This window comes from Triturus cristatus, chromosome 6 (genome assembly GCF_964204655.1).
Source record: "Triturus cristatus chromosome 6, aTriCri1.1, whole genome shotgun sequence".
Taxonomy (NCBI): Eukaryota; Metazoa; Chordata; class Amphibia; order Caudata; family Salamandridae; genus Triturus; species Triturus cristatus.
The window spans coordinates 1,630,856,674-1,630,878,887 of NC_140589.1; the positions used below are offsets into that span (position 1 = coordinate 1,630,856,674).

A 22,214-nucleotide genomic window follows, 5' to 3' on the forward strand; every position below is an offset into this window, starting at 1 on the left:
ACGTCAATGTGAATGTTCGTAATGGAGATGCCTGGCCTATGACACAACGCCGGTGTTATGCTCCTCCCCCCCCGAACATCGAGCGTACCGTGTAAACCTCTGACCTCGCGGAGAGGTGGTGGGGGCATACGACAGGAAATCAAAGCAAAGGCCCTTTGGGGGTGGCTGACCGAGTGGTGGGGGCGTCTCGAGGAAAATAACAGAGATGGACAGCCCGGACAGAACATGCGCCAGGCAGCAGGACTACAGTTCCCAGGTTACCCAGCTCGCCGTTACTGACAGACGCCGATCACGTGGGCGTAACCCGGAAGCGGCCCCTGTTCAAAACGCCGCTTGGCGTTTCCTTCGCTGCTGGTTATTCCTGGATGCAGCCGAGAACTTCTATTTTGATTCCCAGATCTACGGACCACCCGTGTAGGGTAAGGGTGCACCTGCACCAGCGAGAACCTTGTGAGCCGACCGGCTCTCGTGACATTAACGCGGAAGAACGCGTTGCTCTTGGCAAAGTCATACGCTACAGGCGTTGTTCGTATTCCTGTGTGCTGAGTACCGGAAACATTGTAAACTAAATTGAAATACCAATGCAAGGCTTGAGGGGGTTAGGTGATTAGGAAACCAGTACCCCTGTTGAGGCATTGTAACCCTGTGACTAGAGCAACATTCATGGAGTTGAAAGACGTATTTTAACTCACCTTTCCTTGTATGCTTTAACAGGGGGTTTAAGAGGCGGTAGTCTGCTCTTCCCCTGTGACGAGAAGCACGGCATTGACTCTGGTGTGTATGGTTACCGGGCGAGGCTGGGAGTTGTTGCATGGTGGAGTTGTGAAGGGTGCAAGTACTTACCAGGTCTCCTTTTCTCCATAGAAACCATAGTGGCATACCGAATCTATTATTGATTGTGTGAAGTCCAGGATGATTACACCTGGAGAACAAGAGTTTTATTGATTTACAGGTGTGTTAGATACGATATTCCAACAGGCTGGAGTCACCTCCATTGGGGGCCAGGAAGCTAATGTTTTAGTGTCTTTTTCTTTTCAGATCTCCCTCCCTGCTGTTCCCATCCTTTCCTTCCCCCGCTTGACCATCCCGCTCTCCTGTATTTATGGATAAAGAACTAGCTACCTTATTGCAGATACCATTGATACCCAAATCCGAACCGGAAATTGTGATGACCGTGGATGGACGGCAACTGCTTTCTGGCCCTATTCGGTATTGTACCAAAGATCTAGTGATCTCCTGGGAAGACCAACACTGGGAAACACTCAGTTTCAACGTCATACATGCACCCCAGTATGGGGTTATCTTGGGTCTTCCATGGCTCAGAAAGCACAATCCAGCCATTGATTGGGAGAAAGAAGTAATTGACTTTACATCACCCTATTGTAGGGAACATTGCCTTCATAGCCACAGACCAGGGAAAGAACCTTTCCCAACACATGTGATAGCCACAGCTGAAGAAAAGGAAGTCCTTTTACCGTCCCACTATCATGATCTCAAGGACGTATTCGACGAGGACCAAGCCAATGTATTGCCACCGCATCGCAGTTACGACTGCCAAATAGATTTGATACCAGGGGCGGTGGTGCCTTGTGGAAGAGTGTACGCCCTCACCGAGCCAGAAAATAAGCATCTGCGCCACTATCTGGACACATACTTGCACAACGGATTCATAAGACCATCCCAATCACCCGCAGCTTCGCCACTCTTTTTTATACCAAAGGCAAACCAAGAACTTAGAGCCTGTGTGGACTTTAGGGCGCTGAATAGCATTACCATAAAGAACCGGTATCCCTTGCCGCTTATTCCCGTGCTATTAGATCAAGTACGTCAGGCGGTAATATATACCCGCTTGGACCTAAAAGGCGCATACCACTTGATACGGATGCGCAAAGGCGATGAATGGAAGACTGCCTTTCGTACCAGATATGGGTTATTTGAGTACTGCGTTATGCCTTATGGACTATGTAACGCCCCAGCCGCATTTCAATACTTTTTGACAGATGTACTTCGGGAATTCCTTGATATCACGGTCATCGTATACATCGATGATATTTTGGTGTATTCAGAAAGAGAAGAAGACCACATTGAACATGTTCGGGCAGTGTTGCTTACTCTTAGAAAACATCGCCTTTATTGCAAGATAAGCAAATGCGAGTTTCAGGTGAGAAAGGTAGAATTCCTGGGAATAATTCTATCCGCTGATGGACAAGAGATGGCAGTACGAAAGATACAAGCCGTCCTAGATTGGTCACCTCCCAAGAATGTGAAAGAGCTACAACGCTTTCTGGGATTCGCAAACTTTTATAGGCGTTTTATCCAGCAGTTCTCACAGGTATCAGCCCCCTTGACAGGACTACTGAAGAAAAACGTTGCCTATACATGGACTGAAGACACCCAGAAGGCTTTCGACAGGTTGAAAACCGCCTTCACCACCGCCCCTGTTTTGGCTCACCCTGACACTGACGTGCCCTATATAGTAGAGGCAGATGCATCGGATGTGGCGGTAGGGGCCATCTTATCCCAAAGAAATAAGGATAACGGGCAACTACATCCGGTGGCTTGTATGTCCCGTAAGTTGAACACGGCAGAAACCCACTATACGATAGCGGAGAAAGAACTCCTAGCTATCAAAGACGCCTTTATGGAGTGGAGGCATCATCTAATGGGAGCCAGACATACGGTAACGGTTTATACGGACCATAGAAACCTGCAATTCATGAAGTCAGCCCGCTTGCTTACACCGCGTCAACTACGATGGATGTTGTTCTTCGCTGAGTTTGACTTCATAGTGACGTATAGACCAGGGGCAGAGAACCGGAAGGCAGATGCCCTATCTCGCCGTGACAATTCCCTTGCTGTAGAACAACCTGAACTGCACGCCATCATTTCCTCCGATAAGGTTATCTGTGTAATCCAAACAGATAAATTCCTGGACCAAGTGAAACAAGCCATGAAAGGTGTAGCATGGAAGAAATGGATGGAAAAAAATACCGAATGGCAAGTAAAAGATGGCCTTCCTATGAGGAAAAGTCAGTTGTTAATACCAACCGCTAGTTTAAGGAAAACTGTCTTCAACTGGTGCCATGAGAATCCATGTGCAGGACACGCAGGGATTGAGAAAACCATGGAGAAAATATCACGAAACTTTTGGTGGCCCAAACTCAGACAAGACGTTACTGGAAGAATCCAACGGTGCACAGTGTGCAGCCAGGCCAAGGCAGACCACAGGAAACCCTCAGGATTGCTGCAACCATTACCCACTCCTGAAAAACCTTGGGAAAATGTATCTATGGACTTCATTGTAGGGTTACCTAAGGACAAAGGTTACACAGTCATCCTGGTGGTAGTGGATAGCCTTACAAAGTTGGGTCACTTTATTGCATGTACAGGTCTCCCTTCGTCATCTCAGTTGGCAACAATATTGCTTACAAACATCGTTCGTTTTCACGGCCTACCCAAGGTCATCATCACAGATAGGGGCCCTCAATTCACTAGCAGGTTTTGGAAAACCTGGTTCGCAACCCTGCATATTTCAAACAATATATCCACGGCGTTCCACCCCCAAACAGACGGACAGACAGAGCGTCTTAATCAAACTTTAAAACAATACTTACGATGCTATGTCGACCAATCAACAGAGGAATGGGTGGATCTACTATGGTTGGCCGAGATTGCTTATAACGATGCCCTGCATAGTTCTAGTAATCTCACACCCTTCTATTGTACTTATGGATTTCATCCTTGCTTCCTCCCCATGGTAAAACCTCACGGCAATGAAAGGATACCTGAAGTACACGAACGAATCACGCTCATACAAGAGAACTTGAAAAACGCTAGGAAGAACTTACAAAAAACTAAGGACCTATACAAACGACAGGCTGATAAACATCGTAGGGCGGGTCCAGACTATAAGAAAGGCGATTTCGTGTGGCTTTCTACAAAAAATTTACGATTTCGCAAATACAGTATTTTTAATCCACGGTACATTGGGCCATACCGCATATTGAAAAGAGTCAACCCAGTGGCATTCAAACTTGCCTTGCCCTCACACATGAAAATTCATCCGGTTTTTCATGTTTCCCTTCTGAAACCTTCAACCAGACCAAAACAACCACCACAGAACCCGGTATTGATAGACGGGGAACCCGAGTACGAGGTGAAAAGAATCCTTGATTCCAAATGGAGACGCAAGTCCTTGTGGTACCTTTTGGCATGGAAAAACTATGGACCCGAAGAAAATTCATGGGAGCCAGCGGCTAATATACACGCTCCTCGTCTAGTAGCTCTTTTCCATAAGAACCATCCGAGTAAACCCGGTCCTCGGAAAGGGGCCCCGAAAGAAGGATGTGCTGTTATGCTCCTCCCCCCCCCCCCCCCGAACATCGAGCGTACCGTGTAAACCTCTGACCTCGCGGAGAGGTGGTGGGGGCATACGACAGGAAATCAAAGCAAAGGCCCTTTGGGGGTGGCTGACCGAGTGGTGGGGGCGTCTCGAGGAAAATAACAGAGATGGACAGCCCGGACAGAACATGCGCCAGGCAGCAGGACTACAGTTCCCAGGTTACCCAGCTCGCCGTTACTGACGCCGATCACGTGGGCGTAACCCGGAAGCGACTCCTGTTCAAAACGCCGCTTGGCATTTCCTTCGCGGCTGGTTATTCCTGGATGCAGCCGAGAACTTCTATTTTGATTCCCAGATCTACGGACCACCCGTGTAGGGTAAGGGTGCACCTGCACCAGCGAGAACCTTGTGAGCCGACCGGCTCTCGTGACATTAACGCGGAAGAACGCGTTGCTCTTGGCAAAGTCATACGCTACAGGCGTTGTTCGTATTCCTGTGTGCTGAGTACCGGAAACATTGTAAACTAAATTGAAATACCAATGCAAGGCTTGAGGGGGTTAGGTGATTAGGAAACCAGTACCCCTGTTGAGGCATTGTAACCCTGTGACCAGAGCAACATTCATGGAGTTGAAAGACGTATTTTAACTCACCTTTCCTTGTATGCTTTAACAGGGGGTTTAAGAGGCGGCAGTCTGCTCTTCCCCTGTGACGAGAAGCACGGCATTGACTCTGGTGTGTATGGTTACCGGGCGAGGCTGGGAGTTGTTGCATGGTGGAGTTGTGAAGGGTGCAAGTACTTACCAGGTCTCCTTTTCTCCATAGAAACCATAGTGGCATACCGAATCTATTATTGATTGTGTGAAGTCCAGGATGATTACACCTGGAGAACAAGAGTTTTATTGATTTACAGGTGTGTTAGATACGATATTCCAACAGGCTGGAGTCACCTCCATTGGGGGCCAGGAAGCTAATGTTTTAGTGTCTTTTTCTTTTCAGATCTCCCTCCCTGCTGTTCCCATCCTTTCCTTCCCCCGCTTGACCATCCCGCTCTCCTGTGCTTTAACAGCATTCAGGGTTGGGGCTGTCGAGAGGTGGACCCCTTTTGGCATCGATCCGCTCCCGAGGAATCTTCGAGGCAACAGCCGGATGCTCCTCCCGTGTTGATGCACCCAAGACAGCGTAGGAAATCGCCTGGCCTTGCCCAGCCCGTAACGCCTGTGGTGTGGGAAGCTGGCACTCGTGCGACGGGCAGCAGAGCTTGTGGGGAAAAGTAAGATGTGGGCAGCCCTTAGTTATAGAGCGATCTTGTCAGTATGGGGATGTGCCGTACTTACAGTCTGCTTACCGGTTCGTACCATGGAGTATTCATTGTAAGCTCGTGGCACGCATAGGTTCGATGTCACGTTGTCTGGGGTTGTAGCTAGCGGTTCAATCGGCGCCAAATTTGTACTGATGAAAATAACGAAGTCGGATCCGGTAATCGTTAGTTGTAGGTTTATTAGCTCAACCCTCTCCAGCTTCCCAGCAGCAACTGCCACCAGGAGAGTGTTACAGGCTTAATCCTTCTGCATTCCACATTCCAAGGTTCTCCAACCTGGAATGCATCACATCACAATTGCCTCAAACAAGTCTCCATTATTAACACAACCAGTTTGTTTGTAAATTAGAGATGCTAGTAGGTGGATACAAAAAAAGGAAGCACTGACTTAAAGTCTAATGCCCTGGCCGTACCATCCTCTAGCTGTTACAGTCTCATCAGCCTTGCAGTGTTTTGTTTACTGCAACTATGTGTCGCTGAACTCAGCACATGGTGACACCAGTGCTTACTAGAGACATATGTACCATGGCAAAAATCCAGCAGAGCCAGCCTGCTATTTGGCTTATTTTCTTAAATTTTTATAAGTTAGCCTGGGATGCATGCAACACTCACCATGCTATGTCCCATTTGCAGGAAACAAGCACATGTCTATCTACACTCACCTTCACTCCACTCTTTCAGGGTTGCTCAGGACATTCTGAAATTAGCATTATAACACAGGCACAGCTACTTTGACATGCGATAAAGTGCCACACAAAAGCACACTCCAGCTAAGTTTCGTTACACCACTGCTTTACGCACTAAGGGAGCTGCTATTTCCAAGCCAAGGGACTGTTACTGTTTCATGAGCAATGTGTAGGGTACTCCTTGACTGAGTGACTGATAGGCACAGATTCCGGCGCGCTGCGCTGCCCTTACCTGTCTCAGGAGCGTCCATCTGGCTCTAGCGGCGGAACCTCCCTCGGCTCGGGCTGCAGCAAGTGATGATTGCCCATTGCCAACTCCGGTAGACTCCATCCAGCTGATGTTGCTTCAGCCGTGGTTTAAACTTGCCGCTGTGTGTAGGAATCCGCTGATGACGCGAGAGGCGGTACTCTCGCTCTCCTCCAATAGCTGCGGGCGCCCCCCTCGAGCCCCTGTTGCAGGTAGGGTTTCGTAGGCAATGACAGACGTCACTGCGCACAAAGAGAAACCCCCGGGTAGCATCCAGCTGTCAGTGACGTCATCGCAGTGCGCCACTCCCTACTGCTCAGCACTGTTCGGGCAGGAGGAGACGCCGTGGGATAGGACGAGTGAGAAGGAATGGAGCTGGTGGCGGCTGGAGCATAACAAAGTATGGTGAAATGAGTGATTGCCAGCATTGGAGGACGTTACGTCGTTAAATGTCATTTGCTATGCCGTCATCTAAGCGCGCCACGTCTGACTTAGGAAAGGTGCACAATGTGCCGAACGTAAGAAGAAATTCGCAAACCAGCGTGCTTTCTGCATATGAAGTAAGCATTCTCAGTATCAAGGGTATAAACTAGTCTTACTCCAATGAGCGGCAGTTTGTACACATGGTGAAATCAAGTGAAGGGTCTCGAGTAATTAGGTATCACAGAATCCTGTCACCGTTTGCACTGTATTTCGTGCCCGATGTTATGTTATGTTTTGTTTTACAGATCGCTGTCACTTGACACTTAACCCCGGTGGTTCCATTAAAATGAACCACTGCAACTATGCATCAGTATGTTAAATCAAAGCACCGCCGTGATTAAAAAGGCCAACACTACCGTCACGACGTGGAGTGCCCTACTGATCCACATATATGTCAACTCATCCCGATTCTACGGGTGCCCCCTCTTTTTACTTATATTAAACCTCATAACAACCAAAATGCCCCCATCGATTTCAATAGGGGCGCCCTCTTTTCAAACCCCTATCACCCTCTGAACAACTGTTTGTTCTCCTTTCACTGTAATCAATGCTTTAAACGGAAACATAGAAGTGCAAGTACTCACTATTTAGAATACCTGTTAGCTCCTGAGAAGTGCCGGTACTCTACCTTTAGATGTATTGCAACAGTGCTGAGAAGTGCAGGGACTCTCCCTTTCAAATTAAAGAAGTGCAGGTACACAGTACCGAGCAGTACTACCTCATTTACTAATTTACTAGTCATTAGGTTTTCATGTCTGCCCTTAGTTCATTGGTAATTTTTTTTAAAAACTGGCTGCTTCATTCCATTTGCTATTAGCATTTGTAAGCATACCTCAAAATGTAAGACATTTTGCGGTTAGGTTATAGTTTTTTTTCCATCGGAATCTTCCCATTTCGGTGGCATAGCTTTCCGGAAGTATAAGGCCTCCTGCCACCACCATAGGTATTGCTTTGACTTTTTATAGCATGGACATAGTCTCACAGTATGCCAAATTTACCTCCCCCTCTGAGATCGCTGTAGCGGCTGTACTTTGCAGAGCCCATACAACACTTTTGTTATACTAGGGGACTCTGTGACATATCCTTTGCATCCACCTAACTGGCACACAACACATCTAGTGTATGTATACCGCTGTTAAACCCCTGTTACAACACAATTGAATTCGAATCATCTGACACCTCCATTTCAGACAGGCACCTATTACCGCAATCCAGTACCTCCTTTGTTCTTAAATATCCTGAGAAAACATAACTACACTTGGACATCATATAACCTTTCAACTTCACTCAAACTGTGCATCTTCTGTGCTGCACACATACCTTGATTGACATACCAATGGCAGTTGGATCCGCTATAACACCTCTATTCACTTAAACTCAGTTTGACACTTTTGCTGCACTCAGACCTCATGTAATACTCCTATTGCAATCATAACTTGTATGACCTCTCTCCTGAACTCAGACCACTTATGACACCTCTTTTGCACCAAGACTCCATGTGAAACCTTTCCTGAACTCAGACCCCATTTGGCACCTTCTAAGCATCCAAGCGCCTTACACCGAATTAAGTTTTATTGTTCAATTACTTAAAATCATTACAATATACTATCATTGTAAAAAAAGGACAAAATTAAAAATTCTGTACATATTATTACAAATTGATGAAACACCTTAAAATTAATGTCGACACAGGCTATAAAGTGCAGATACATTAGACTTAAAGGAACATTTTGTCAAGGTCTCTCGTTTGATGGCCAACTGGTTTCTTTTTATAACTCTATATTCTGCCTCAAAGCAGCTCGAATTAGTTCTATAAATTTCCCCAGTCGCGCTGCTGTTTGAGCTGTTTTAGCAGAAAAACACAAGTCAGAAATTTCACTGCATCGTACGAGACCTTGGGTTCTGCAGACTGGAAGGACTAATCGATGCCTCTTGTTAGCTAACTTAGGGCAATAACACAGCAGATGAATCCAGGATTCGCGATAGTAATTGCTGAGACGACATGATACAAGATTCTCCTGCCGGGCCCAGGCTTGATTAAAATTCGCAATGGGTAGTGCAAGAAGTCTCATATAAGTGATTTTTTGCCGGGCCGGGACTGACAGTGCTTGCGCAAAGTAAGGCTGCGGTTTACCCACTATGTAGGTGGAATCCAGTGCTAAGAAATTAGATTGATGGTGTAAACTGTCCAAATCTCATTCATAGGACATTTTCTTGACTTGTCTGTTCACTGATCTTTTCCATGCAGCAACTGGAATATTTGAATTGTGCAAATTTTGCATGTCTATTCCCAACAATTTTGTGCCTGCTGTCAGCTGCACCTGCCATGGAGAGCCACTTTCTTCAAAAATTATTTTAATGTGCGTTTTTAGAGATGTTACTGGAGCTCACAAGGTGCTAATGTAATATTTTACCGTGTCCCCTAAGCAGGTAATATCTGGAAGAGTAAGACCCAGCTCCAACCTTACTCTTGCTTTCCTTGCCTGACGTGGAATACCTAATACCTTCTTATATACAGAAATTTGGTGGCTCGTAAGAAGTTTATTGAAGGCACCAGGAAAGACCAAGTGGCCATAATTAAGGGAGGGCACTGCTTTTGCTTTTAAGACTTTCAGAATTAGTTCTACAGTCGGGCTGTGTAGTTTTCGGTTGAGATTTATCAGGCAATAGATAATGCCAGTCCCCTTACTTCTCAAATATTTCAAATGGGCGGAGGGTGTGGCCCCCTCCGATATCCTGAGACCCAAATAATTATAACTTTTGCAAGTTTTAATTTGCAGTTCTCCTAGGCGCCATTGAGCTGTCCTCTTTCGGTGGTACTTCCCAAAGATTATTATCCTGGTCTTCTCCTGATTCACCAGGAGATTGTTCTTTTGATTAAATCTATGCAGCGCTTCTAAGGCTTTCTGTAGGCCTGTCCTAGTATGATCCATGATGACAATGTCGTCGGCATATTGGAGGATTTGGAGCCTCACATTCCCCAGCCTTGGTGTTAGTAGATTTGCCCCCTCCAGGGCTTTCCCCAGATCAGCTGTGTAGATGTTAAAAAGTAAGGGGGCCAAAACGCACCCTTGTTTGAGGCCATTATTGGTTGGAACCTTGGTCGTTACGGACGTTTGACTGGTTTTAATACGTAACCAGGTCCCCTCGCACAGGGCAATTATTGCTTTTAAAAGCATCTGTGATATCCCCCAGTTGCTAAGTTTTTCCCATAGCTTGCCGCGATTGACTCGGTCAAAAGCTGCGCTATAGTCCACAAAGCAGCAGAGCAACGGTAGTTGTGATGTCTGGGTCGCACGTGATGACAAGTGTCCCAGTACTAGAATGTTGTCTATGGTGGAGCTTTGGGGCCTGAATCCAGATTGGAAAAATGGAAGGATATTATGATCTTTTACCCAGATTTCTAGTTCCTTCAACAATAGTCTGGCATATGCTTTTGCTTCTATATCTAATAAAGCAACCAGGCGATAATTTTCAGGTTTGGTACGGTCGCCTTTTTTGTGGATCGGAACAAGTATTGAGCCTTTCCACGAGGATGGAACTGTAGACGTGACAAATGCGTACTTAAAGAGTGGTGTTAACTGGTCCGTGGGAAGCTTTGAGCACTGCTGCTGGGATTCCGTTGGGACCAGGGGCCCCATCTACCTTAATTTTTTTAATCAGGTTGATGATCTCCGCCTTAGTAATAACCGGTATTTTATCGTTATTATAAGGAGCTGGGGTGTTTTGTTGTATTTGAGTATCAGTCATATTCTGCTGTATCGTATATAGTTGTTTTGCATATTTGACCCACTCGGAAGCTGCCACTCCATTTTCCTTACTTTGACCGGTATGGTTCTGTTGTTTAATGTATCTCCAAAGTTGGATGTGACCCTTTTCTTTGAGAAAATTAAAGATTTTCAGCCACTCTGCCTCGATTTTCTTTGATCGTATTTCCCATATAGTCTTCCTGTGTTCCCTACTAAGCGCTTTTATTTCCGTTGTATGGGAATTTATGGCTCCTGTTCCTCTTGCCTTCAAGGCCTTTGAAAGATTCCGCTTGTTTTGCGCTAAGGCCCATGGTTTTAATTGTGACAACTGGTTTTGTGAGTAGGAGACCTGTGCTTTAGGGATTCCAGTAACTCGTCCGAAAACATTTTTTTAGGTCATCAAGGAGTGTTTTCCAGAGCTCCAATGGGGATACCGTACTTCTGTCTGTTTGACTTGACACTTTGTATAAAATCCACTCCAAAAGCTTTGGGCCTAAGTTTGTGGTCCATTTTATTCTGCTCAGGACTTCATGATGCTCTTCTCCGGTTGAAGCTCCCAATATTTCCAGTTGTTTAGCAGGTTTCCCGTTTAGCTCAAAAGATACCCTCAGAGGTCTGTGGTCACTCTCATCCCTGTTTCCCACTTCAAAGTTGTTAAAATAGGTTAGCAAGTTATCCGATATAAAGAGGTAATCAATTGTTGACTTGTCCCTGAAGGTGGGAAGTGGATGCCAGAGAGGGTCCGAGGCTTTTTTGATATTATGGACGGAAACCATGTTTTGCGTGCTAAGAAGCCGCTGCAGCGGGACCGAAACTGTATTGTTTAGAGGGTCCCGTGTTGCATGCCCCAACTCCCTGGTATTCATGTCCCGACGATAATTGGGAAATGTGAGGCATATTTATTTATAAGGTGGTCCATTTCTCTTGTTAGTGCTTTTATTACTTGTTTTTTTTGCTGAGTGGCGGGGTTGACGTAGCAGTTGATTATCAAAAGACGGGTCAAGATGTTATTATTTTTAAGTCCGCCGATCAGTACTGCTTGCACGTTAGAAGTGTGTGTTGTTACTGATGTTACCTCTATTTTACGAACGTGGTTAATGAAAATTGAGAGCCCACCAGATGCTCTCCCATATATATTACGTTTTATGGCTGCAACATGAAGTTCACAAAAACCTGGGATAATTAGGGGTTCAGTAGCCCATGTCTCTTGTAGGCACTAGATATCATTTGCTTGAAGGTACATACATGCTGCGTTGCAGGTTAACAATATTTTTAGCCCTGCGACATTCCAGGATATGATGGACAAATACCTGTTATTTCCCGGTAGTCTGTTCTTATTCAATTGACAAGCAGCATTTATTGTATTAGAAGTGCAGTCGTGGGGGCTGGCCTCCAGTGCCTTGCATGGTGCTATGTTTTTGCCCACTATAGTGGACTGACCTTTGGTCAATTGAACTTATTATCCTGTAAGCATTATAGGATCTTGAATCCCCGGCTAAGCTTTTCCCTGGTTGATTGTTTGCTGTCCCCCTTAACACCGAGTATACCTCCTTTGTTGGTGGTGGTGCTACTAAGACATGTGGGTATTTCTCGGGTATGGGGAAAGCTATATCAATGCCCCAATCAGCCATTTGTGCTATTTCTTCAGCTATAAGCCCCACCTGGGCATGGCGACGCAGCCCTATTGAGGTTGACTCCCCATGTGAGTCACTAGAAAGACTCAAGAACGTAACCCACTCCAAGTCAATTGAGTGTATTTCGGTGAGAGTCGGAATATGCTTAAATAGTCTGAGTATGTTGGCCCTATTTAGAATATCATGTTGGCCTTTTATGACATATTTGGGGGTAAGAATCACCTCCTGCGTTGTTTTACTGACTTGACTTGCTTTGGGCTGGGTACTTAAATCCATCTGTGGGATACTTAGGTTGCCCTTTAAGCCAGAGACCTGTTGGCATGGTTCTGGTCGGTGGGACAAGCTTTGAATTAGTTGGTCAACTTGTTCTCCTTGTCTCAGAGAGCCTGTGGATATAAGTCCCTGAATTGTATTATCCCCGGTGACGTGTCCTTGTTTCTTGTTTGAACATACTGGGCTGCTTTGCTCTATCATCTTGATGTTTAATATGTTAGATGATTGTGCTTTTATTGCCGAGCCTGATGGACTATGCAAAACCCCCACTCGGAGAGTTGACTGTGCAGGCCTTTCGGTCTCTTTCCTCGCAAACACAGAAGTTGGTGCTGGTTGTGTTAAATTGCTTGAACTGTGGTTTTTAGTAAAGATCGGATATAGTTGTATTTTGTCTTTGTTAATTTGTGGATTTTGAATATAAGTTGGTAATAGGAGGGCGAGTTTTTTTGATGCCTTTGCCTTTTACTCTTGTTTCTTTAATTTTTTCTTGGCCCTCCTTGAAAGAGGTTCTTCCATCCTTTTCTGAATGGAGGTGTTACCCTCCAGGTGCCTCCCTGGATTTAGAGATCGAAAGCTGGAATTACGACTATGTGGACTGGTAAGAAGTTTAATAGGTTCTGAAAGTCCTTGTGTCTCAGGCTTTATTGGTGAATTACCCGAGTTAATTCCAGCTGAGTTACCCGGTGGACTGTCCTTGTTTGAAATAGGAGAGATACTAAACATGTTCGTCGGACCCTTCGTGCATTCTTTTTGAGCTTTTAATGTGTCTACCAAACCTTTTAAGATTTCTGGAAGTGTGGCCCATGTATCCATGAGAGCTGAACACGAGCAGGTGCACGTCCGATTATTCTGAACCTCGCTGAGCTTGTTCTCTATGAAGGCCACCTTGTTGCTCAGTTCCACTAATCGTTGGGCAATAGTGGATAGAAGGTCGATTTGCAGTTCCATTTTATTAGATTGCCAGAGCAATGCCTTGGCCATAGTGTGGACTGTTTCTCCAGATGAATTTACTCCTGGGTCATTAATGAAGCTGTCATCATAAGTACTGTGATTTTGGTTACGATGTGTGGGGGAAAAAGAGCTCCGGGATCCATTAATCATTCTAAATTTTTTGGGAGTAAGCTCCAGTGTGCTTTGTATCTTTGATTCCAAGTTTTGAAGAAATAATGGTGATTAGTATCCCAGATTTTGCGTCTGCACAGTCTCACCTGTCTTTGTTGGGGCAGATCCTGTACATTCAGGTTGTAGTGACTAGACAGGGGACTGCAGGTTCGGTTGTTGCTGACAGTGCACTTGAGCTGTCACTACTTGCTCATGATTTTTTTGAATTAATAAAGGGATGTCACCCTGTGGGTCACTTGCATGTCTATATTTCTTTCCTGGAGGACTACTCCGCCCTGAGTAGGATTGAGACCGATGTCTTTCGATGTTTATACTTCCAGGGTTTGTACTTAGTACTTTTTTTACTGTGAGCTTATTGCTGGAAGGGCTCCCTGTAAGATGGATCACTTTGTTACTGTACTTGTCTCTTCCTAGTCGGTCTATCATGGCGGGGGCGCTGTCACCATTGGGAGGACATTTGTGCAAGAATTGGGTTATAAGACCTGCCGATGGAGATTTAAAAAAAGACTTTCTGTCAAGGACTGTGTTCCGTGCACTCCTTAATTTCCTGGGAGATGCATTAGTCAGGGGTACTGACTTTGCGGTGGCGTTTTACCGGTGCTGAATGTGATGCAGCGCGCGCAACGAAATTCGTTTTATTTATTTAAATGTGTACTTACCTCCGTTCATCCATATTCTGGTGTTTACATTTCCCGCCCCGCCTCACTGCCCCACCGAACTCCCTCCACGGACTGCTACTGTTCACACCGCTTAACAATCCCCACTTTATACAGACTCTAAATGACGTATTCACCGTGACCTTATGTGACACCTGAATAGCAATAAGATCCTCGATAACACATCCATAGCACTTCCTCCCATTTAACAACTCCACTGGAGTAAGACTAATTGTTAACAAGCATTGGCATAGCCAATAGGTCTCGCCTTTGGGACCTTATAAGTGTTTAGCTATGTAACAGTTGGTGTTGTTGCACCAAGGATATTGTGCTGCATAACTAAATACTTATAAGGGCCCAAAGACGAGACCTATTGGCTATGCCAATGCTTGTTTTTCAAGTGTTGTGCACTGTATATATATTTCTCCACATTATCTCACTTGGTCACTTTTGCACTGCGCGGCTCCATGTAGCACCTATGTATTCTATTGAGATTGTCGTATGAGGATTTTTGATATGATTGATCTACCATTACAACTGAATTTTCGTTCTTCTGACACTTTCCTTGTGAGTAAAAATTTTCTTTACTACACAGTTATTTGCCTATAATTGATTGCCATTGAAAGGCATTTTTGGTAGTATTGGCTTCCTTGCACCCTGTTTTCATCAGTTTTACTTTTACCCCCTGGGGTTTCAAGGGATGGAATTTAGACTGCAGCAGTGAAAGTGGTGTATACAGGATGGCAGGTGAAAACTATACTTGCACTATAAAGTAAACCATCAAATGGAGTGTGTGTTTAACTGGAAGCTAGCGATTTTGCATGGGAGGGTTTGAATTGCTAGTTTAAAATCAAGGACCTCCTCACCCCCTGCCAAAAGTGTATTTTTAAATGTCCCAATGACTTGCTGGTGTCGGACCACGTGGGATCAGTTTTTAATTTCGCAATGGGGACAGGCCAATGTCATGTGATAGTTGGAGTGGGGCCTCATTTACACACTACGTTTTTGTAAATGAGGGCATATATGTTGGTGAATACTCAGTCATTACCACTTTGGTATGCCCTTCACTTATGCATGTGTAAATGTATTATAATGCGTATTTTCATTACGTGTTTAATTCTGTATCTGTCTTCTTCAAGCTGCGTTTTCGCTCACAGAATGCTGTCTTGTAAATTTGGACACAGGCGGTTATGAACAAGAATCCTTTACCTAACTTGCTCTTATGAACATGAATCAAAATTAAAGCTTTTATTTTGCTATTTCTTCTCCCATGGAACTATGTTATGCACCTGGGAGCCGTTCCGAAACATTATTTTAGTTTATTTATTAATGTTATACTGCACAGCGCATATCTATTTTCAACGGCATTGTCATTTCAGCAGAAGCGTCGTAAACAAGAGGGTTGTGGGGGTTTTTTTTGGGAGGGGTGTCGGAATGGATTACAGAAAAATGATTGGGGGACATGTTATGGGTCGGCGCACAATGTAATTGGGTTTGTTTCATGTTACATTAGGCGCAGTCGCACAACTGCCCGGATGCGCATATTGAATTTGCAAGTGAGGTGGTTACGTGAAATACCTACAGTCACACGGTTTCTTGATTTAAGTCGCAAAGTAGCCGGGATTTGAGGACCATTTCCGAAGTCTCGTAGTTCGAATGTCGACAACTCGCACAAGATGAAAAGCGTAGAATTCTCCCTAGAAAAACGCAGTGAAGATCGTTTTAATGTCAACACAGCCAGTTTAAAAACGTGTTTTATTTATTTATTTTATTAATATAATGATGAATACTGCGTAGCCTCCTTTCATTTGTGGAAGACCTACTCTTAAATGTAATTTCTGTCGTATAGGGAGTCATAGAAGATGCAAAATGTATCATTGATTTTCAAGCGAATGAATTACAACTGCTACAAAGCTCCTACACAACACACACATGTATTTGTGAATCAGAAGCCATTTCTCAGATAATGACGCCCGTTTTCATAATTGTACTGTAGATGGTAGTCTTTCCCTGTCCTTCGCAGCCGATGGAAAATCATTTTTATGCAGTGTGATCCATCATCAAGCAACTACTCGGGGGGGAGGGGAGGGGGGGGGGAAACGTATCGTTCTTAAACACTCTCAGATGTCCAGTAGCAAAAAATAAACAAAGAAATAAGCGCTGAAACACAAACGCGGCCCCGCGGGCGCGAAAGTGGGAGGGGTGGAGGGAGTGCGAGAGAACACACAGCGATTCCCTTGCGGGAGCGAGCAAACATATGTTGCCAAAGCTCGCTCCCACAAGGGAATTGCCAAACGTGCACGCATTGCCATTGAAAGCAATGCAATGCGTGTACGTTTTTGGCTGAAAAGCTGAAGCGATTTCTATAGGTCTTTTTCCTATGTAGCGCATGCGCGCGGCATAGGCGAGACCTAAAAACCACTGTATTAACGCTGCCAGTACACTAGGACCCCAGGTTATATGCATACTGCACCCATATCCCCTTTGACAATTATACACCCCAGTGACAGCTCTACTTCTTAGATACCATAATGCCGTCATTTGTTTCATTTTAGTTTTTGTAAAGAGCCAGCAAGTTATTTTCTGGCTGCTTTACTGAACAGACAGATGGCAAATGATCCAAACGCCCATACGCCACCTACTGCAGTTGATTGACTGATTGCAGAGGAAATTTCTAGATGTAAGTAAACCAGCACATTCATAGAGCTGAGACAGGAGTCTGGCTTGGTCCTAAGTGCCAAAGCATTAGCCAAACCTTTGAAAGTTTTGGCATGTAAGTCATGCAACTTGTCACAGCCTAAACCCTCCTTTTTAAAACGTCTAAGTCACCGCTAAAGTAGGCCCTTACCACCTCAGGGCAGGGTGCACTCGACGTGTAAAAAGTAGGACATGTGTGTTTCGGTTTTACAACATTAGGCCTCAGGAAATCTACTCGCCCACTCGCTATGGAGAGTCAGATTTTATCAGGTCGATCTATTTTTAGGGTCTACTGCCCTGTCTGGTGAGGTAGCAAAGAACAGGTGTTCTGTTCATTCACAAAGTGAATGAGCTGTAAAGATGCCTTTAACCTTTACATCTTGTTTTTATATTGTCACTTCAGCTGTGTGTTCAACCCCTTGCCTGCTCATAACGGAACCACTCCGTTATGAGCCACGGGCGCCGTGTGCTTATGATGGAGTGGCTCCGTCATGCTGCTGCCGTTGCGGGCGCTCCGCCCACGCGGCACTGATTCCCCGCCTGTGTGGGCAAATAATGCAAGTGGGCGGAGTCGTGACGGAACCACTCCGTCATGAGCACAGCGCGCCCGTGGCTCATGACGGAGTGGTTCCGTCACGAGCATAGCGGCGCCGCGCTCACCCCGAACCCCCCAGCGCCGCGTCAAAATTCGTGCCGCGGCGAAGGGGTTAAAGACAGAGGTCAAATGTTAGGCTATGTCTTATGACAAATCACTGCTTGCTTTTTCCTGGAGATTGGTGTTTGCTTTTATTTCTCTGACTGCAATAGTTAGAGGATTTTGTAACGTGAACTATCTGACAATCATGTTGGGCACACAACATTTCAATAGCTTGTAAATGAACAGTACAAATATTTCAAAATATATTTCAGTAGTTAGAAAAGCACTTCTTTTTAATTCTAAAGTGAGATGAAAACAAGGATTTTAATATGATCAAAACAAATCAGAATACTTTAATTGGTGATGTGTAAATGATACATATTTGCTGAAACCCAATTTCAACACACTATTGTTTGTATAAGTAAAACTGCATTGTAGTGCGGAAGTTTTTGGCCATTTCATTGGAAAATGTCTGTAATTGACAGTCCACTTTTGCATCATGCTTTAGTGATATATTTATTAAAAGAGAGAGTTTTTAAATAGGAACTGAGAAGCATTCCTGTCCCCTTTCCTGATGACAATTCTTTATTTAACTAAGAGGCAAGTCATGTGTCATGTGTACCATATATGTGGGGTAGAGCTTTATTACTAATGGAGCAAAAGTTCAGCCTGTTAAATCAAACAAAAGAGTTTTTTTGTACAGCACACATTCTGAACTCGCGTATTTGGAGGTAGTCGTGTATGTGGTAAAGAGCTAAAAGGTGACTCCGTGAAATAAAATATTTGCTTAGGATCACACTATTTGAGACAAGTTTATGGGGCAATCACATTACAGTTATGTCAAGTAGATTATTCAAGTCTCTATACCTTTAAGTCTGGTAACATGGTTTCAAGGCCAGCCTTACAATGAAAAACTCATAATGTCGTTTTTCACTGTTGTAAGCCTATCTCTCCCACAGACTAACATTGGGTTATCTTATTACAGTAAATAAGTGCTTGTTTTGATTGCGAGCGATAGGGAAAGGCTGTTTCCACTCAAATGGATTTCAATGTAGGGTTGTGTATTGCTTACAGGCAGTGAGACACAGGAAGCCCAGGTGTGAAGGGAGAGGGTCTTCCTGACAGAAGGCCCAAGGATAAACTGTACCTTGTCCTGATTAAATTTCAAAGGGCTCTGCCGGAAGTGCACACAAATTAAGGCTCCAAGCCTGCCCTTGCATTGGTCCTGCAAGACAGTTTGGAATCAGGACCAGGACCAGGGAAAGGGGAAGAACTGACCAGAACCAGGTTTTGGAGTAGGTCAGGCAATTCCTCCACACAAAGGCTGGCATCAGATATAAAAAAATACGTTAAGAATCACTCATCAGAACAGTTCTGGGCCTGTGGAAGATTCAGCAGAAGGACTGCCCTGCTGTTTGAGAAAGAGGGACTGCTCTGCTTACTGAAGAAAGGTTTGGACCTGCTTGCCAGAGTGACTCCAAGGATCAGTTGACTGACTTCCTGTTGAGCTAAAGGGACACAAAAAGCTTCCCAAGGCCTGCCCTGCATCCCGCCAGCTGAGTAACACAAACTGGACCTGCTTGAGCTCGGCTGCTGGGCACTGTTGGAGTGAGTCCTAATCCCAAAGAGGGCCCCCTCAAGTCCTGGACTCTTGCTGGCATCAGAGAGTAGTCCTGCCTGCCTATCTGAAGGTGCCATCACATCTGAAGTAAAGCAAAGCAGCGCCCTGCATTGCGGAACCAAAGGCTCCATTAGAACTGATGCTGTGTGACACAAGACCCCGGAAAGCTAGATGCAGCGCAACGCCAAACCTCACAGCGCAGCTGAAATCTTCAACAGATCCAATGCTGAGTGATAGGAATCCCCGCAAAGCCTCACCTTGCAGCTTAAAGCTTCATTGGATCCAATGCCAAGAGGTGTAAAGCCTCACAAAGCAACTCCATGCAGACCTCTCATGAAAAATTTAAGGTACCACTCCCAGCAGGCTGAACTCGATCCTGGACCTGGCGTGCGCGCCATTGCGGGTGGACTGCACATATGACTTTGTGCTGGTCCAGCACAACCAGTTACCCACCCTTTTGGAGCTATGTTTACATAACACTTTAAAAACTCATATTTCCCGTTCTGTGGATTGGATTTTGATCGTATTGGTGTCATGTTACTTATTAAACATTGGACTATATTTGCAAATTGGTTTGGGATATTTAATAAAAAATAATCTGCATAAACAGACAGTTTTACTTGAGTTTTCAAACATTGCATACCGCAAATATCTCCATTTTGTCCAATTTTAGGGAGCAAGGGTTCACGTGTTAATATAAAAAACATAAGTGATAATTGACACCCCTGCCTAGTACCCCTACATAATGTAAAATAAGACCAGGAAAAGACACTGGCAAATGCAGAAGCTTTAGTTGAGTAATAAGGTAAAAAAACTAAATTACTACATTCTGAGCCCAAACCAGTCCATTTTAAAGATTGAATAATGAAATCCCAATTCACCCTATCAAAAGCTTTCTCAGCATCCAAAGGTGTAGCTGTTAAAGGGGATTTAACTGTTTGAGCTTTATTAATAACATTAAAAAAATTGTAATAAGGAGGCGTGGCCAGTCAGTCCAACATGGTGGATGCGCCGTAAAGAAGCTCCCGTAGCACTTTCAAAAATCTGCTGATTATCCTGTCGCATCGGCCCCCAAGTGTGTACCTCTGTTGACTGCAGTTGCTGACTATGCTCCGCTGCTCCATAAAAGTGGATTTGTAGTCGTTCATCGGGCTGTCTGGAGCGGGGGTGTGGTTGCAGCCTGGCGATCCCCGGTCTTGCCTGGGCGGTGATGCCGGAGTGTGGGACGAGCGGCCGTAGAGGACAGCTGTCGAGCCGTAGCAGCGGTAGGCCACCTTGCAACACATATCCAAGGTCAGCTAACCTGTAGCTGTGGCGTCGAGACTGCTGCACTCCCTGCGTGCGCTGGCACTTGTGGATCAGTGGCTATATCGGGCCACGAGGAGCCTCCACTTGGCATGCGCGGGGAGAGAGGCCTTGTGCTGGGGCCGCCCCACTACTAAATAGAGCCCCCAAATTCATCCAGCCGTCGGGGTGGTGCTGACCGCTGCAGCGAGGGACGCTACCCCTCAGGACCTCTCCCGCTTCCCCTGCCTCTACTTCGGTGGCCTTATCAGGCCACGAGGCGCGCAGATCATCGGGGCGCGGGGCCTAACAAAGATTCCGGCTGTGCAGCTCTGAGTGCTGAAAAGTGCGGCCTGAATGAGAACAGCTGTTTGGAGACACCTACGCTGCTCAGTGGGGTCTGCCGCCTTGTCCATGCAGTAGGTGACTAAAGTGTTGCCATAGGAGATACTGTTCCTCGCCTCTTCGTCAGCGGCCATACCGGGTCGTGAGGCGGGGAATACATTGATGTGGGAGGCCTGACTGGAACCCTGGCTGCGATCTCCACCTGTGAGGGTCTGCGCGTGCTGACCCCCCTGTCTGTGCGACCAGTGTTACGGTGCAGCCGGTGGGCTGAAGTGGACTTTGGGGGCTGTGGATGCTGGTGGAGGTCCGATGTAATACAACTAACTGGGATGGGGCTGGTGGAGGTGCGCTGCTCCCAGTCTTCCCCATAGCGAGGTGATTACCCGCACCAGAACGATTCGAGGGGTTGGTCTCCGGATATACAATACCCCCCAAATATGTGACTGGCCTTAATTTCAACACTATTCACAACAACATATGGACATCCGGCCTTGGCTTTACCTGAGTTGACCCTGTTCCGATGTAGGTGGCCCCCGAGTAACCTGAGGCGGCGGTGGCCGTATTTCTTCTTAATCTGTATGGTTGAACCATCGCCCAGGCCCAGCCCGATCATATCATTTCCAACTCAGCGTACCCGCAGGGATCACTCCCACATCAATACTATCAGCATGACCAAAGATAGGCTCTCCAGCACGACGGCAAAGCACCCTGGACAAGTACACTGGTGTTGCGGCCCCGGCACAAATTCAAATCCTGGAGAGTCGATGTTGCCCATGCCCGATAATGCAGCTATACTGGCGGCCATAACGCAGTCTAGAGACATGCTCGAGGCCAAGATTGGAGAGGTTGGCTTGGACTTCATGTTGCTCAGGCAGGATCTCCGCAATGCAGTACAAGGCATAACCAAAGCTGAAACCAGGGTATCTAAGGTTGAAGATGCAGTGACTACCCTTTCTAAGAAGGTGTCCACGTTGGAGACGATCACGAAGGGTCTGGTGACAGGTGTGGAAGATGCAGAGCGAAGCGCACGCAGAAATAACCTCAGTTTTGTGGGGTTTCCTGAAGGCTGCGAAAGCAACAACATGAAGGGCTTCCTAGTTAAATGGCTGACCGACTGGCA

The 22,214-nt window shown here is 45.7% G+C and overlaps 2 protein-coding genes across 3 annotated transcripts in view; one reads left to right on the forward strand and one right to left on the reverse strand.

Annotated features, from left to right (window-relative positions):
• The window catches only part of CAMKMT (calmodulin-lysine N-methyltransferase), a 1,482,081-nt gene extending 1,475,187 nt beyond the window's left edge, over nucleotides 1-6,894 (reverse strand). Inside the window, exon 1 of the mRNA XM_085612777.1 lies at nucleotides 6,579-6,894. Within this exon, the coding sequence (XP_085468903.1) occupies nucleotides 6,579-6,677 (99 nt within the window). The 5' untranslated portion in view covers nucleotides 6,678-6,894. The remainder of the gene's footprint in view (nucleotides 1-6,578) is intronic.
• PREPL (prolyl endopeptidase like) overlaps nucleotides 6,888-22,214 on the forward strand; it is a 405,224-nt gene continuing 389,897 nt past the window's right edge. The window contains exon 1 of one of the 2 annotated variants that reach the window (XM_085612773.1): nucleotides 6,888-7,153. In XM_085612773.1, coding sequence (XP_085468899.1) covers nucleotides 7,149-7,153 — 5 coding nt within the window. In that variant the 5' untranslated portion in view covers nucleotides 6,888-7,148. The remainder of the gene's footprint in view (nucleotides 7,154-22,214) is intronic. The other variant, XM_085612774.1, reaches the window with a different exon arrangement.